Below are 19,359 nucleotides of genomic sequence, written 5' to 3'. Positions count from 1 at the left end.
ATGTAACTCATGGATCCCTCTTGTAATCATATTTTTAAATTCTCCTGTGAAAGAAAACTTCTATCTCTTTCATAGTGCTTAAAAATACAGGTCAGATATTCTCCATTCATGCTCTTGATTTCTTTTTTTTGCAAGCACTACAATAGCAATTTATGAATTTCATTATTTTAATTTTTGATCTATTTATTCTAATGTTTTCTTTCAAAATAACTGCCACATCCTGAAAGCTTCAGTCTAGCAAATGATATGTTCATAGTTCAGTAGTTTGCTGTTGTTTTTTTAATCTAGTACTGAAATATAACAGCTTCAATGGTTTATTTCCCTTTTATTTTCAAACAACAAACACAAAATATTTTGACTCCACTACCAAATGTTCTGTTCATTTTGCAGTTATACAATTTTTACTTTGGTTATCTTTGACATCAAAAATGCCATTCCAAATCAAAATATTTCTTTGACTTCAATTCTTCATCAAACTCATTTGCAAACCTTTGAAACTTCATTTCAGCAAATTTACTGTTAGCCAAAGTTTTACCCAAGTTTTCTTAGTTGGTTTTCATCCACAAAAGTGACAACTGTAATATCTATTTCATTATCCCACTGGGTAATGAAGAGGAACTGAATTATTCTGAACAAGAGAACAGAAGGATCCTTTGAACATATTCTGAGAATATTAATTATAATAACAATACAATATGCTTTTCCAACCCAAGAGTGATACTACTGCCTCCTTGAAGACACCCACTTTACCATTATTTGATTGCTGTCTTATGAAACTTGCCTTGGGAAGGCTGGAACGGTATTAAAAAAGCTAAGATACAGAAAACTCCCTTCTTTTATAACTATATGGCCTTTCCTCTGGTCAGAGCAGAAAATCACCTTTTGATTTTTTTCCCCCTATATATATGAACAGACTATTTTGCAGTCCACAGTTAATGTAGAATTTCTATCACTTCTGTAAATCTCTGTCTGCTAAGGAAATTCACAAATAATTTCGAATAAATTCATCTCAGGGATATAGTAAACACAAACAAATACAATGAATTATTTATTTACCAAACCATTCACCAGATTCTTTTGCATTGTCTATGCAAACCAAAACCTTAAAACAGTTTCTCTGTGTGAATTAAACTGCTGTGCCTAGGTAGTTCTTCAAAGAATTCTTCAGTCTGCTCACATTCCAAATTGATGTTCAATGTGGAAACCAACTATCCTAAACGCTGTCTATTTCACACACCACCAAGCTCTGTAAACACAGGGATGTGAATCACGAAAATAGTGTACAAAAAACTCAGCAGTTTAAGCAAACTGCCTTGCTTCAGTTACTAGAGAGATGATATAAATGTACCTTATGAGTCACCCACCAGAGATGAGCCAGGAGGTTAATCTTGAAGTTTGCATAAGAATTAGATTACCAAACAGAGCTTTGCAGATTGACAGTTGCACAAAGCCAGGCAAGCAAAACCAAACTAACTTATTTAGCTGCAATTGCAGCCAACACTGAAATAACCTTAAGTACTTAATGAGATTATAATCTGTGGGATGAGAGGGTAGGGAGCAGAGTGCAGGGAGGAAGGAAAAAGGAAATTTTAAAATTGACTGAAATGTTTGCATGAAATCTACACAGCTTGCATGCTTTCTACGTACCTTGTCTGAATTCAGCTTTTGTAGGAATTTCTGCAAGATAGCACTTTGGCACAGGGAACGATGAAAACATTGGCCAAGGATATAGACCACTTCCCTAGAAACAGGACCAGAATTAATTTAGCAGAGAAATTAATAGCTTTTTTTGATTAACACACAAAGGTACAGTTCCCAGAATTTATGGGAACCCAAAATTATGCTGGATACTACAATTTCCAATGAGATGTGCCATAACTAAAAAAAAGAATAAAAAATCCAAAAAGAATTTGCGAATATAATTTTTATGGTGTATATACCACTGACAGTTTTGATTTTACAGTTCCTTTTCTCAACTACAAAGGAAATTGCAAGTTTTATAGAAATTATTTAAAAACCCAGAACAACCAACTAAACTGTATTTCCAACTTTATACATTGATTTAGGTGTCTTTGTTGTGCTGACAGTAATCTGTATTTTGTCTTTATGAGGCTGACAGTCAGTGAGAAGCAGAACATTTAAAGAAGTTGCTTAACAAACACTCCATTGTTAGAACATCGATGAAAGCTCCAGGTATTAGATACTGCATATGAAAACCCAAGCATGGAAAAAAAATCAAATAAAATGAAGATAAATGGAAAGAAAACACAGAAATATAAATGTAAAAAAACCACAAACAAATTGTAATTGCTTAAAAGGAACATTAAAATGGAGCAAAATAAACACGTCGTCTAATACAGTGCGTCCTAGGTACATGACAATCCCCAGATAGTGGGAGCAATGTATTTTCTCAGTGCATCAATTGTTTAAAATGTTAGCACTTCCTAAAGCAAAATATAATCTGGTATTTCTTAAATAATTTTTCACATGCTGAATTATCAGTCAAAATGATCCGTAAATGAAGGCAGAAGTTACAGCAAACTTTAGGCTCTAACCTTATCTAATTCTCTCAAAGGCAAAATCCGTTCCTGTGGTCCTCCAATCAGATTTATCCTTACAAGAATATGGTTTCTCTCCACTGACAGACCATCAATTATAAAAACTCTGGGGAAAAAAAACCCAAACAGAACACAATAAACGTATAAGAATTAGAACCGCTTTGATTTACTGACTGTTTAATTCAGAAAACTTTAATAAGCAAGAGCAAGAATATTTTGAGAAACATACTGGCGTTAAAACACAACCTGGAATACGCAAAGACATAAATAAACAGAAACATGAAGTATTTTCAGGTATCTCCAAGCATTGTTCTAAATTTGTGCTTCCCTACCTACTACTGATTAGAAACATTTGAGCAATTACTGGACTCAAAGGAGTAGAAAATCTCATAAGTTTTGTTATGTCACATAAAAATGATATAATTAGGGCAGCAACAGTTAATGGACCATCAAAATTCGCTTCTTATTTGGCCTACCAGTATACTTCTGCTGTCACAATTGAGCAGAGTTATTCATTATTTGAAACACAGCCAAGTTGCTGTCTGAAGTCACCATGCAGCCCAAGGTACAAAATTCTTGGAAGAAGTAAAATCCAGTTTTTATTCACCAAGTTTCTTAACAAAAGTTTTGCCTTAGCAAGGAAATAGCAGGTTTCATCTTCAAACAGTAAATAACTATCATCTTCAACCATACTGTTTGACTTATGCTCTGTAATGGTCCCATATAACAAACAGTAAGAAAATACTTAAAACTCAGCATGCCACGAGAAAGAAAAAAAAGTCAGTAACTAAATGACTGTCCACTTCTGTCCCAAAAAAATACTTTTTTCCTTTTCAAAGGATGTGCTGTGCAATTTCATTTAGAAGACAGTAGAAAGTCATAGAAGCCGGAGAATTGACTAAGTTACAAATAAACTGTTGGAAAGTTGATAAAGCTACAAATCAAACAGTAACAACAACACTCCCCCAGAAAAACCCCAAAATACTGATGATGCCTTTAATTCATGAACATTAAAACCTGATTTAATGCCCTGATTTTATATTATATATATAACATTTTAAAAATCCAAAATTTAAAGGCATACTTACATCCACAAGTTTTAAACATTTTTTAAGAAACAACAACAATAATAGTAATACAACTAAAAAGTACTAAAATAACTGCTTTTTATTTCTTATACTTTTGGCATGAACATGGGAGAAAGAGAAGGCTATTGTATCTTTTCATAATTTAAAACTGCTAACAAATCTGCATGTAAGGAAACTTATGGACATTAGAAACCAGCTTAAGTGAAAGCATTTGTATGTTTAAAGCTACTAAGGCATGCATGCATTTGTTCTCAGAAGAGTCTGATAGATAAAATAACATTTACATCAATCACTTCTTACCCAGGTCCTTCTGAAGTTTCTGTGACATTTTCCTCCTGAGCAGTTAGTAAAAGCTGTGACACTTTATACTGAGTCTCCAAGAGTAAAAGGGTGTTGAGCTCACAGCACAGCACATTTAACAGCCTGCAGAAGGACACATTGAAATGATAGCACATCAGTCAGGACCCCAGCAATCCACGAAAAGACAAGGGTGAACGTGTTTGTGAGATCTTGAAATGGAAAGGGAGGGGAGGAAAAAACAACAAAAAAACCCCACTTCAAGTGTCTGAAAAAAACCCAGACACAATTAGGTCAGGAACACTCTTTTATATCCTTTTTAAGCACTCAAGTGGCACAACCTTAAGCAAACAGGGAATGGCTCCCAACAAATTTTTTGTGTGCACTGAACTCAAGAAAATACCCACTGGTCAGCTCAGCCGGCTTTTGAGTTTACATCACATTGTAACAAAAATTATGCAGGCTTAGTAAGACATTCCATGTGAAATGTAAGGAAATTATACAATAATAGGCTGGTAGAACAACTCGGAATTAGGTTGTCTGAAGAGGAAGGGAGGTAAGAAAATATCTTTCCTTTAGAAAAGAGGCATTTAAAGTCCTTCAGTTCAAAAGCAATAAAAGATTTAACATGTAACATAACCAACCAATCTGCTGGGTTGGGTTTTTTTCAGGGAAACACAAATGGTAAATGAAATTAATAATAATAAGTACAAGTACAAGACAATATATTACATACAATTTTTTTTCATAACTTTGAGGCAAATTAGCAGGGTAAGTACTCCAATATATTTTCATATAAATCTGAAGTAAAGCAATCTAAATCATACTACTTTTTCTTTTAATTAATCTATTCACTCTAAGACCACAACAGAATAATTTCATTGAGGGCTTCCAGTTCAAGGAAAACAATGTAACTGAACATTCTTGTTACTAGTTTTATTTCCTGTTTTAACACAGTCATAAAATGCAACACAAATTAAGGCTGATCAGCATTATATTTTGCATTCACATAAGATTTGATATGAACTGCAAAATACACTGTTTTAAATTCATAGTCTGTTTGTCAAAGCTTATTTTCTTCCCTGTGATTCCCAATATGTTTCTACTGACAATAGCAAAAATTCCTATGCCATTCTCTCAATAATTTAACACCTGCAAATTTATACAGCTGTGGCCAAGGATTAAACAGTCAAGATGAGAATATGTCTCAGATTTTTTCCTGTTGTTTATTAAACAACTTCATCTGTTCCATTTCAGTACTCTTCAGCTTTATTTCTTTTACATTAACTATTTTGTGACATCAATTTGTTCTCAGTACTTTTCTAAATTACAGAAGAAGAAATGAAATAAAGAAGGCGGAAGAAACTATAATATTTTATTATTATTTAGAGGCAGAAAACTAGAAAAGAGCACTGAAACCATTATGCAGATGGATAAGTTTTTCTGTTAAGTGCAATAAATGGCAAAGACCCATTTCCAGCAGTTAAAAACCACTTGGGAGAAGACTAGTGGCTGAGAATGCTTTATAGCATCTCCTCTGCTAGGCAAGGCAGAGTGAAAAAAAAAACAAAAAAAAAAAACAAAAAAAAACAAGACCAATCGACCATGAGCAAATAAAATTAAGTAGATAGAATAGTGATAGAATAAATGACAAAATATACAAGATCTACCGTGAGCAGCTGCTTGAGCATTCAAATGAAATTTTCACCTATTTGGAAGAATACATTTAAAAATGCTATTATTGAAGTACAGGTTATTTGGTTAAATGTAATATTCCATACATTACCTTACAAAGTCCTAAATGAATAGACTAAAATTTACAATTAAACAAACAAACAAACAAACACATTTTACAGCGTGTATATTTGTAACCATGCTTGAATACAGCTATGGAGGGTTTTTTGTTTGTTTGTTTGTTTGGGTTTGTTTTTGTTTTTAATTGCATTTGAAACGTAAGAATTGGATCAGACGACCCATCTCAGTATCGCATCTATAAGAAGTACATGCTTATGAGAATGTATAAAACCTTTACAGATCTAACACAGTAAGATCAAAACATATATTTTTGAGATACATTTTTAAATTTTCTTTGGAAAGCAGAACACAGAATTCCCAACCTGAATATCACTAAAAATTGGAAGATACACTTTGATGAAGTTCTTGTATTTGGGAAGAACCCAATGTAAGAGCACAGGGTGGGGACCAAAGGTGGTAGCAATGAAGGCAGCTTTGCAGGCAAGGACCTGGGGATCTGATGGTCAATAGGTTAAACATGAGCCAGAAATGTACCCTTGAGGGCAAACACCATGCTGGGCTGTGTAATGAAGAGGGCTGCCAAAAGTCACTGAGGAAGGTGACCCTGCCCCTCTATTGGCTCTGGTAAAGTCATACCTAGAGTGCTGGGTCTAGTTCTGGGGTCCCCAGTAACTGCATGATGTGGATGTACTGGAACAGGTCCAGCAAAAGGCCAAGAAGATGATTAAAGCTTGGGCCATCTGACATAGAGAAAAGCTGAGTGAGCTGTGACTGCTCAGCCTGGAGAAGAGGATCCTCAGGGGAGATCCTGTCACTGTGTATAAATATCAAACAGGAAGGTTTGAAAATTGAGTTAAACTCTTCTCAGTGATACCCAGTGAAAGACTGGATGCAATGGGCATGAATTGAAAGACAAGAACTTCCATTTTAATATACTGTGATGGTGGTAAAACAGTGGAACAAATTGCCCAGAGATGCTGCAGGATCACCAGCCTTGACAAAATTCTAAACCAGACTGGACACAGCCCTGAGTAATGCTCTGTAGTTGAACCCACTTTGAGCACTTGAGTACAAGAGCACTTGTACTACACAATTCTCCATCTCCCTTTCAATTCTGATTATGTAATTCTGTGATCACCACTCATAATATACCATACACCCGGGAACAAACTGCAATGCATATAAAATAAAAGATTATCTGACGGCAGTCCTTTATAGAAGAGGAATTCTAAAGAAATTCAGAAATATCAAAATACATATCATAGTTGTGAAAATAGGCTAGGAATAAGTAATTTTGTTCTGAATTCTGCATTTCCTGCCCTATCAGTCTTTCTTGAAAGGTGCTCCCTGTGTTCTACCCCTTTAACTACAATTTCACAACTAATACTTCACTGTAGAAATTCCTAATCTAAAATAAAGCATTCTAACTAGTATTTTGTTCCACAGGCTATCTCCTTGGTTTTGTTATGTGTAATCATAATGACTTCTTTAATTATGATAGAACAAAAGGTCCTTTGTGAGATATAAATCAGCTAGTAAATAAACACTGCTAAATTTTATGTTATCTCTCTAATTTTTTTTTGCCTGAAAGTAATAGAATTAAACTGTCCATGATTTACTCTGAGTTGCTAAAAATGCATATTATGAGGATAACTTATTAACATCTCAATATTTTTTCTATGAGTTCCTTTTAAGAACACAAAACAGTATGTCCTTTGTTCTTTTTCCCAGTGTCAAACCACATTTCTCTCCAACAGGACCTTTATTATGGTAAACCCAATTCTATTTTTCTGCAGTTCCCACTACACCACCATATGCTATTCCTCCTTACTTTCATAGTATGTTCTTTCCAAAGCCACTCTGATGTTCTGTCCTCACTTAAGGCACATCTGCTAATGCTTAGCTGGTGGTGATAGATGCAAGATACTGCTCTTGAGCACAGCAGCTCTAACAGTCTGTGGTGGGTTGACACCAGTCAGCAACTAAGCACCCTGCTTGCTGCTCACTCCCTCACCACCAATGCCTGGCCAGTCTCCAGCCAATGTGACCTGCAAGAGCAACCTCCAATCCCCTCATTTCTTATTACTGAAAGGGATGCTATATGGTATAAAACATTCCTCTGGTCAGTTCAGGTCATGTGTTCAAGCTCTTGCACATTCCTAGCCTACTTGCTGGGTAATACTGATAAAAAAGAAAGCCCTGTTGCTGAACAGTTGCTTGCACAGTGCCAGAGGAAACATGCCGTGTTAGCAATACTAATTCAAAACACAGCACCCACATGGGGTGCTAGTAAAAAAAAACTTAACCTCAGTTCACATGTAGTCCAGTGAAACAAGATAAAATTTTATGCTATAAGCAGCATGAAATTTCCACCATTTGAAAAAAGAAAGAAGCTCATCCAAAGTAAACTATACTACAATCTCAGTTATAGATGTCTGCATGCAGCATAAAACGGCCAGCTAAACACAAAATGCTTACATCTCTGCTATAGACAGTGACATGATATTGAAATAGAGGACTAAACTGGTCTTTAGTAACAGGTTTTTTTTTTTGTCTTGTAGTTACTGTGTTCTACAGATATAGGCATGGCTGAATCAGGCCAGTGCAAAATACATACCATGATATTTGTAGAGAGATCAGCTCTGGGACAAGGTAAGGTGCTTTTTTTTTATCTCTCCGGAATAAATATTAAAAACTGAAGAGCAAAAAAAGAATGACTGAAACCTCTTTGCAGTAGCAGGACCTCCTTTCCACTGAATGAGTATGTACAAAATAAGTGAAATCCAAAGCCAAACTTGCATTAAATGATTCCAGTGTCATCATCATGGGAGAGAGTCTCAAAACATTTAACACCACAGCTTACATTAACAATTTGATTTATTCTTTATTATGTTTTGAGTAAGACCCTAAACTACAAATAGAATGTGGATCCAAAGAGTGAATGGCAATTACTATCAAGTGCCAGACCAGTAGATAAAGCAATGGCTAGCAAAAAACCTAAAAACTAAAAAAGCCACTCAGTCAGTGTTGGAACACAAAAGGCATTTGGAAGCTTCAGCCAAGCAAAGCTTTGCACTCTGCAAACTGAACAAAAGGCAGTAGCAATGAGCAGATAGAGGATGTCTCTAAAAAAAAAAAAAAAAAAAAAAAAAAAAAAAAAAAAAAAAAAAATCAGAACTTGCCACTTTGGTGCCCGGGGTGCTGGAAGCTACTACATCAGGGCTGCCCTGTTTCTCTCAGAAAGAAAACTCAGGGACTAATGTATTCCTTACAATGTTTTCCACATGAAAAGATTTTCAAAAGAGCACCTACACCACTTCAGTTACCCAATGTACCTACAAATCACATGTAATGTGGTTGATAATGATAAAAAGTTTCCCTAGCTAAACAAAAACGCTTTTCATAAGCATCACTTGTCGGCCCAGAGGACTCAGAAGTGAAAGGTTTTACTTTCCCTCAGTTAAGTAAAGAAAAAAAATTCAACTAACAAGTGACATCTGATCATAGAACCTACTGTTCCTATTTTATTAATAATTATTTGTTTTAGATGAATAAACCTAACAAACTTCTATCAATGTATAAATTAGTAAAAATTGAATATACTGTGTAATTACATGATCACAGATAATGGTGGAAGCATTCTCACATAATTCTGTTACAAATCTCCATCACTAGTAGTTACTGCTAATCCAGACCCTGTCCCCTTTTACCTTTGGATTCTTGTACTTTTAATGTCATTTAATAGAGAGAAAGGAAAAGAGAGACTAAATATAAACAGCATTGTGTTGCAACCATTAAAATCACACGTTCTCTTAATTAACAACACACATAATGCAAGTACAGCTGAGGAATGATCTACTTCATAAACTGAGCCTACCTCACTAATAAAATGCAATTATATAAGGGAGGTGTTTACAATGCAGTTGACAAAAGTAATGGAGAAGAATATGCAGGGGTTTTTATTATATGTATTTCCTGAACTTACAAAGTTATATTTTGCCTATCTTTTTTTTTTTTTTTTTTTTTTTTTTTTTTTCATTTAATTCATTCACCTGGATTTCATTGGAGCGCTCTAAATGAAATTTTGACAGATACATACTGCTTTAAGGCAAATTTCAAGACACTGATTGATTTTGATGTGAGTATAATATAAGCTATTTAAATTTTATTTCCAATATCTTTCTCTTCTAGTTTTTTAGGGCAACAGAAATAGATATCATGCATTTTTATCATTTTCTGCACTCATTTGATAAGCAAGAAAACATAAATGAAAAACATATTTACCATTATAATTTTTATGATAAAGAAAATGTGACCTAACAATGTCAAAATCTTTATTGCACAAACCTAAAAATAACAAGCCAATATTCTTTTTCTATTTGCAGCAGACAGTAGCTTTACAATCCTGAGGCTGATACAGATGAGCATATGACTTAGACTAATATTTACAATTTTCTATAATTCCACAGAAATAGAAATGTATTTATTCACATTGTAATAAATAGTGAGTTTTCAGCCTTGCGTTACAGAAGACTAAAATAAATCTATTTTTAATTGCAGTTCAAATTACACTTCTACAAAATGGGTTATCTCCAGATATCTCTAATGATAGGCAAACATATTTTGTCTTTAAAATTAAACAGTGATAATCTGAATATCTGAAGGAATAGTGTCTACACTCAGAATTTTTCCAGGTATTTCCCTGCAGAAGGCGAAACTCTTTAACAGAGTGCTCTCCTTGTCACTAGATGGTCACTAGCAGGAGCCACCTCAGTGAAGTGTGGAGCTAAAAAAGGTTCTTCTGATTCAGAATGTACACACAAAAGATCTTTTGACTTCACAATATTTTGGAGTTTATTTATTTATGATCAAAATAAGCCACTAGTGAAGACAGCCAAAGGAAGAAAAGGTCTAGTTTTCCTCTTTAAAATATTCAAATGCCCCTTACTGCCTTATTATCATATAACAATAAAAAAGAGATTCCAGGAACAGTGTGTTACAAAAGAACTCTATTAAGTAAAGGGAATTTTTGCAAACCTATCTGTAAACCAACTGTTATCCCCTCACACTGCCCACAGTCTTTGCATATTCCAGTAATGTTTCTGGTTTTAACTCAAGCTAACACTAATTGGGTATCTTTGAATTTATTTTGGGGTATTGACAATGTTTAGAGACAGGAACCTGATTATCAAAGGTAGAAATTTTTACTCTGCCACACTTTAATTCAGCTAACAAAACGGTGTCTCTAACAGAAAACTTACTTTCCGAATAGAGAGAACGACAGTATGCAAATGCCTGAATAATGCTTCAGGCAAAGACTTTGAAAATATACCTATTATGCATATATTTTCTTGGCAGGTTGAAAAACCTCAAAACACATGAATGTATTTACTGTACTGAAACTGTAGACAAATTGTGTTGATAATACATAAAATAATTTATCTGAAAGAGTCCTTTATTAATGTAAGCTAGAGATTCAAAGAACTTGGCCTTAAAAGGATGGTGATGTAGACTTCCAGTGCCACAGTTCAAGAAAACTGTTATTTCTCATGTGCAATATCTTTTAAAATCAGATCGATGGGTACACTTGTATCAGAGAAACAAAGCTGATCATTAAATTATGAAAATACTCTGTGTTTAGTATGTTAAAAAAATATTGCTTTAATTACTGCTCTGAATTTACTTTCTGTAGGATTTGTGCTCTGATGGCAAGTTCAGAACCTTCTACAACAGCAAGACTAGAAGAGACAGAAGAGAATTTCTGTATTAGTTCCTGTGCATTCAGATTTTCAGCCTGTACAAAAGAGTGCCCGAGACAGCCTTCAGTGCTCTTTTATCAACTGATATTGGCCAACTGGGAGACTTCTCAATTCTAAATAAGTGTAAATCTGCTTTGAAGCTAAAAGCTGAACTGACAGTTTGAAAATCATTCTATACACTATGCAATTAATGGAATACCAGATCACTGTCTCTGAAAATACTGAAGAACCATCCTAAGCCAAGATACTTAAAAAACCAAAGAAACAAACAAAAACAAACCAAACCAAAAAACCCCAAACAAACAAAAAATCCTCTAACAAAACCAAACAATAACAACAGGAAAACCAAAGGAACCACAGATTTGAAATCAGCTACAGCTTGCAGTGGAACTGAGTATTTGACCCTTGACCACACAAACCCAAATTTATATGAATGCACCATAGGGAGTATTCTTTAAAGACTAAGATATATTGGCTATGCACGCCATATCTAGCTTCCCTATGTTCTCTCTTTGATTTCTACTGCATGCATGACACTTTACAGAGTGGTTAAGCTTGAAAAGGTTAGTTAAACAGCAGAGCCCCTACCAGACTGTCCTTCAAAATTATAATTCAGAATTCATGCTTATTCAATATGAAGAAAACTATCCACCAGAGAATGCAATAACAACACTGCAAACATAAATATATACACCTGTGCATTCTGGATTAAACGGACTGTAAAAATACTAATGTATTTTATGCTTTATATGCAATTACACAGCTAATAACCAAAATAATTTAAGACACTGAAGCTCACTATACACACAAAGGAAAATGTAGTTCTAAATTGCAGAAGTTGTTTAACAATCAAGTAAGTAACTGTGCAACTCTTTTGAACAACAAAATCAGGACCTTACACTATAACCTGTAAGTTAAACAGATCTGAAGTTCAGCACTCAGCTCTGGGTGGGCCACATATATAAATACAGTGTATGGCTGTGTGGATCTGTGAACAATTAAAAGAATCTGGGTTTGGCTGGACTATTGGTATTAAGTCTAGCAGCACTATTTCTAGAAAAATGCTTCACAAAATCATACTGTTTTTCAATGCTGCAATTATCACAAACACCTAAATATTTAATTTCTACATAACAGCAAAGAGAAATATAGATCTTTTGCTCCAATTTCCACATTTCATCTGTTAAGCATCTAATATTATTTGGTCTAACTCTGCTGAACTTAGAACTCTGGATGGAATTTGGTCAAGGAGCAAACCAACTACAGAAGGCAAGGTTGATTTTACAGAACATCGATGTCTGCAGCCAGTAGCATTCACAGGAAAGATCATGGAACTTTAAAATGAACTGTATACCTCTCGTGTTCAGGTAATACAGGCCAGGGTTACTTGCAAGTCTTAATACTCTAAAGAAGTCCTAATACTGTAAATCCTGAATTAGAAGGGACCTATTAGGATCTAGTGCAACTCCTGGCCCTGCATTGCAAGAATCACACCGCGTACCTGAGAGTGTTGTCCAAACGCTTTTTTGAACTCTTGTGAGGCTTGGTGCTTTGACCACTTCCCTGGGGAGCCTGTTCAAGTCCCCAGGCATCCTTTATTTTAAACTGTAAAACACCTCATTTTCTCTTGATGCTAACTAAATCAAAGGAAGTTCTGTCAAGCTTTCTACGGAGTCAATCTAATCCTAAATGAAGAACAGTATTTTATTTTTCAAATTTCCTCTTAAGACTTCTCATTCCTGTATGAACTAGTGATTTCCTCCAAAGCAGCATTTATAACTTCTGATTTATATGTTAAAATCACTTATCTCCCAACTCCAATCTCTGCTATTGTTCCTCTCCTCTACGCTCCTCCTTATCAACAAATTACACTGTATCTTACTCATATATAGTATGAAATAATTTTCCTGTGATATCAAAGTACAAATATGGCTGCAAAAAGCTAATGTTTCAGGACCTAATTAGTTGGGCTATATCTTGCTCAAGCATGGCTATCAAAGTTTTCCATATTATGAAGTAAAATCCAGTAGATTTTTATTTCAACTGTCTAAAATAAGTTCCTAAAAAAAATGTGAATTCAAGGATTTATATATTCATCACTGGAAAAAAGAATAAAAATGCAGAAACTAATTTCTATGCTAAAATTATAAAGCACTATTACCATACATGAGCATAATGGTGTGAGCATCTTTTAAGTGTACCTTCAGGTTTTAGAAATATTTGGAATCAAATGCTGCACTCCTCAAACTAAGTTTTTATGAAATAGGTAATAATTAGACAAATACTTAAAAAACAATTTTAAGTACAGGGAGACTACATAAAACCAAACTGACATAAGCATAGTAAAAAATAATTTATTTTGGTGTACACTGGATGTACAAATTGGTTTTTATAGTCAAGTAGGCAAAATAACATGCAATTTCTATCACTGCTTCTCATACTACAATATATCCTTTTACAGATAATAAGATTAGATTCATCACTGTTCTCATTTTGTAGGCCATTTTTCATTTAATCTTCTTATGTATAAAAGGGGGGAATTTCACCTTCATACATAATAAAACCCAAACAATGTTATCTTGTCAGAAGTAACACATCCAAGCATATTATATCCTATTTAGTTAATGTGACCAGAGAATAAAAAAACTGCATCTTACCTCAGACCAAATATATGGGATTGTTCATAATTGAATAAGGAATGAATTTTAGCTTCTGAGTTCAAAATTATAAGCCTGTCAATGATATCCTGTCAAAGGAAGAGAAATGTTAAAAAACGTGCATGATTTTGTAACTTATGCACATCATAGTTTCATAGGGATATTTATTATTGAATAAAAGCTATTATTAAAACGCACACTGGAATTATTTAATTATTTCTGTAACAGGAGGTGCTTTCCACACAAAAGTCAATGACAAAAATGAAGGCAAAAATGCCAGAACATTAGGGGAAAAATTATTTAAAAAAATAAAAATAGAAACGTACAAAAAGATCCTAGCATATCAACTTTCCTAGTTCTTCTTTAGTATTAAACCACCACCACCAATCAAAAAACTCAACTTGGGCATCAAGGCTGTTCATAAAATTGAGAATGCAAGCAATTGATTTGTTTGGGATTTAAGACTTTTTTAGATATTTGTACAAAGAGTTAAATGCTAAGGGATATTTCTCTGGCATCAACCTCCTTTTCTCATTTATACATCAAAAGCTTGGAGCTGCAAAAGAGTAGAAAGAGCAGGCACAGTGGGAGGACTACTGAGAAAGTAGACTAAGCTGTGATTTGGGATTTTAGGAAGGAAGATAATGAACAAGGTCTAACACAAAATTACATCCAAAAAATATGCAGACAGATCTGCACTGCTCAGCCACAGAGAATAGTTTAAATATTACAGGCCAGATGTCACCTATTTTGAATACCTAAGACAAAGCATCTAAGATTCTCCAGAACCACTGAAGAAAATCACCTGCTCTAATGTCTTTCAAAGCTACAGGTCTAGAGAGTACCTTCCAAACTAGATCCCCCTGAATAAATATACTGCAGGAACCCTCCAAGAGTGGAGGCAGGCAGAAGAACCCTCAGTTAAATATTCCATTTTCTAAAATAATTTTACATGCCAAACACAATAAAGAGCAACCTTGCATGTATTAAGAAAATTTTCCTTAGGGCACAAATAAAAACCTGATTAGTCTACAGTTAAAAGTTGTAAAAGCTCAATGGATAATCTGTTCAGTTGATACAGCTAGTCAGATAAAAATACAAAGGACGTAAAAATGTTTAAATCCTGGGTATTCAAGAAATAAAGGATACACAAAAATGATTAAGTTCTGTGTATTAGCAAATATAGTTTAGCATAAACAAGTCACATTCTGTGGCAATGTGACACGATTCAGAAATAGAGAAAAAATAAGGCATACAAAGTAGTTAGGTCTTCCAATCAAATCTTCTAGCAGCACAGAAGTTGCCTTTAATTTGCTTCCTGTAGTTATATCTGGTCAAAATCTTTAATTTTTTGCTTTCTGCAATCACTGCCCAAAAACACGGTTATAACAAAGCTGTATCTCTTCTTAACTTCAGAAGTTTTCTGAGTACGTGGACTCAGCCATTATACGTTAAATTAATATTAGAGGATCTGACTATTTCCTTTCTGTTAACTACATAAACTTGGAGGCCTATTTTACATTGCTAGATGTATCTTGGATGGCTAGGCTTACAAAACCCACTACTGCACAGTGATAGAAACAAGCCTCATTCAAAACATTTTTATCTCCTCGGGGAACTTTGAACAATTGTATTAGTATTGGCATTTCTAGAAACTTAGACAATTTCATAAAAAATACTCAAGCGCCTCAAAAGCTAAAATAACACTGGCTTTCAAAAGTTACAAAAATCATTCTTGAGATCTACCACAATTTGAATGCTCTCAAATACTTATCATCTTCAGCATACATCTATCTTCCTCACTCTCAGTTCCTTAAAAAACTTGATAACTGAACAAAGCTATCCATTGGTGAACTAGCATTTAGCAGATTGGAAAAATGAAATTTATAATGCAATTTCCTCCTGAAATCATCAAAACAGTATTGCAAAAAAGGACTCAAAAATCCCTTCCAAACATAACATACACTATTATGATAAACTCCGTCTAAACAACTGAAAATATCACCAATCCAGAGCCTGTACTAAACAAACACTTCAACAGAACAGCAATTTAAACTGCTAACTCATTAGAAAAAAAAAAATCTGATTTTAACTGCCACACAAGGTCAAAAATTACTTGTCTGTGCTTTGTAGATGAGAAAAAGCTGTAATTGACTGCAGTAGAATGACTGAATACAAAATAATACTAAACACAGAAATGGTGAAGCTATTTTTCTGAAGTATGTCTTAATCAGTAGCTTTCCAATTACTGATTTTTTTTCCTTGTGTGAATCATATGTCTTATTAAAAGATAGCCTGAGGTATGGGACTTTTGTGTTTTCATTTTGTTTTGAGGTTTTTTTATTCTTTTTAAATCCACAGATAGTGCGACAGAGTAATGCTGTATAAAATACAAGTATACATATTTTCCAACATTTTCCCATATGTAACTGTATGCACATCCAAACGGGTATATTTATGTTATTTTTTTTCCTGTGGAAAAACACAATTCTAACACAAATTAAAGTAACCTTTAAGATTTCAAAGTGAAAATTTAGGTTAATATGAAGTGATGTGTGTATATACTGCCCTCATGCTGTATATAATACAAAATGCAGAAAAATTCAAAATCTTTTAATAAGAAAAAAACTTATTCTTTTATAACAATAACATTTTCTCAGGAAAAGATGTCTTCACAAAAGCATTTTTCTTTCAGAATACTTACAATTATATCTGTGGGTACTTCACGGAATGAGTACATGGGTTTGTTTGGTATATCTTGTTTACTCATGAGCTCAAAAACTGCTGGGTGAGTGAGCAGGTTTACCAGAAACAAAAAAGACTAGAGAAAGAAAAAAAGGAGGGACAACAGGGAATATTAATCAGTTAAGTGCAATCAAATAAGTGTAAGCAATTATTTGCCATTTACATTAACTTTGTTCTTATCCTTTTACAGGCTGAACTTAACATAAATAGACCTGCCCAAAATAAGACTGCATACCCTGGTAGGCATCTATGTAATCTAAAGGGCAGTAGTGTCTAAAATATCTATTATCTATCAAATTGTACAAGCAATTTTGAAAATTATAGTATTTTATTACCACATAATTTTAACATCTAGAGACAAAGAATACATCACTCTTCCTGATTTCATTACAGTAATCTGGACATAAACTGATGGGTACCATTTAAGACTTAGTTTTATCCTCATTGTTATTCATTATTTTATAGTTAATCCTTGGCATTGTGACCTGCCATGCAACACAAGAATCCTTTATCAGTCATCATTTAACAAGTGTATTATACAAATTTTGACACATGTGCCAAGAAGCAGGTATAGTTGTAATAAAAATTTACAGAACAGTATGTGCCATCCTATCTGAATCACAGCACTGCTTCCTCCCATACAAAAACATAAGATTAAATAATTTCTCACCTTCTGACAACTTTGGTCAATAGGGTCAACTGGAGTAGATTTGGGTTGGGTTATTCTCAAATCATCTTTTCCACACTCCAAAAGGGCCCATAATTCAGTTACAAGTGCCTTTATAAAGCCTAAAACAAATGGTTGTTCTAATCACGAGTTTCATATTAGAAATATTTTACAGCACAACTCTAACCAAGATTCGCAAAATTCTCTATCCTGAAGGCTGAAATTTCACAACACAGATTTTGCCTTAGGGTTACTATCCTTGCTATTCTCAATCCTTTAGTCAAAACTACCTTTCTAGAGCAGTCTGCTTGTGTTCTATCTACAGTCTGCAGCAATGGTTTCCAAAGACTATTGCATTAGAGTAGGATTATATTTATATATCTTCTACGTAAATGAGCTTCTGACCTTCTTTAAAAAGTTAACTGCAATGGATCAAGGCTTAGCTAGTATTGTCTCTGTGGTCGTAAAAATACAGATTCAGAATAACTCATTAATAAATTAAAACATACCACAGTGAAAAGGACTAAAAAAACCCCAACTTTAAGAGAAGCACTACTAGCTGAATTTAAATTATTAAATTTATCATGTTAAATATTTAAATAGAAGAGGAAAGAGCCATCTAATTCTGAAATCCTCAAATGTAAGGGTTGAAAACCAATGCTGCCTATTATTGGTATATCATTTGTCTCTGACGCCAAAGGGCATAAAAAGGCCATAAGAAGCAATTTGGCTGAAAACCTTACAACAGGACAGATGGGTAACTCCTCAGTAGAGCTGCTCCCTGCTTTGTGAAAAATCCCAGAGGCATAAATAGTAACTAACTAAGAAATTAATCCGTTTCCTTGACTGGCAGAATTTGCCTGCCTCTCTGACAGTCTTTCAGTCAACACCAGCCACTTCTAGATACTGAGAGAGATGATTTGCAACTTTTGTACCTCATGGATTTCCTTAGCAACTTAAGACATTACCTTCATTTTATTGATGAGATTCTAGTTTTAATATAAATGGCTACCTGGACTGTTGATGATATTTTAACAGTTACCTGAGATTGACTCTGTAGGTACTTTGAATTGACAAATTCTTCTTGTAGTACAACCTCATTTACATCTCACTAATGTGTAGCTGCACCAATGACATTTGGGCCCTTGCAGTTCCTCACCCTCTGAGTAGTCATTAACCATGGAAATGTACATACAAATTACAGACATCAAAAGTTATTAATTCTGATCTGCAGATCAATAAGAAGCACCTGCAAACATTTTTAAGCAGTTCAAATGTCTTCACATACACACAGGAAATTTCTGGAAATCCAAACTGGTGAAGTAAAGATTTTGTATAATATCAGAAGGAAAAAAAACCAAACCCTAAAATGCTGCATCAAGATTAATGAATGATTTGTAAGTTGAAGAGAATTAATTTCCATCAAGAAGAAAGTAACATTTAGGTTGGGCTAATACTGTGTAATAATTTTACACAATTGACCTTTTTTTTAACATCTTTCTCACTGTCTTTTTCCAAAATGCAAGACTACAGCATGTGATTATTCATAATACCACCATTCTTCAATTTACCTGAATTCTGTAGAGCTACTGCAGCCATTGGTGTTGTTGCCATTTGGGTGACAATGATTCTGTTACCAAAGTCTTCATATTCATTTGTCTATTGATAGGAAGTATAAAAGTGCAGTGTTAGTTATTCAGAAGAATGAAACTCTCAAATGATCTCTTAAATACTGATCTTTCTTACACTTGTTTACAGAATTTAATCCACTTTATGTTTAGACTTGAGCAGTTCATAGATACTATTCTCTACAGCCTTATCAGGGCCAGATTC

General features: G+C 34.1%; 1 protein-coding gene across 3 annotated transcripts in view; it reads right to left on the bottom strand.

The window, feature by feature from the left end:
• Window positions 1-19,359, bottom strand: part of TBC1D32 (TBC1 domain family member 32) — a 71,673-nt gene that overhangs the window by 28,706 nt on the left and 23,608 nt on the right. For all 3 annotated transcript variants that reach the window (XM_083857002.1, XM_083857003.1, XM_083857004.1), the window contains 7 exons: window positions 19,098-19,185; window positions 17,530-17,648; window positions 16,819-16,935; window positions 14,115-14,203; window positions 3,947-4,069; window positions 2,556-2,664; window positions 1,648-1,741 (listed from right to left, as the gene is read on the bottom strand). In XM_083857002.1, coding sequence (XP_083713128.1) covers window positions 1,648-1,741; window positions 2,556-2,664; window positions 3,947-4,069; window positions 14,115-14,203; window positions 16,819-16,935; window positions 17,530-17,648; window positions 19,098-19,185 — 739 coding nt within the window. The remainder of the gene's footprint in view (window positions 1-1,647; window positions 1,742-2,555; window positions 2,665-3,946; window positions 4,070-14,114; window positions 14,204-16,818; window positions 16,936-17,529; window positions 17,649-19,097; window positions 19,186-19,359) is intronic.

Source organism: Zosterops lateralis (assembly GCF_965231275.1).
Source record: "Zosterops lateralis genome assembly, chromosome: 3".
NCBI lineage: Eukaryota > Metazoa > Chordata > Aves > Passeriformes > Zosteropidae > Zosterops > Zosterops lateralis.
The sequence above is the reverse complement of the archived record's forward strand: the minus strand, read 5'-3'. Positions and strand labels throughout refer to the sequence as shown.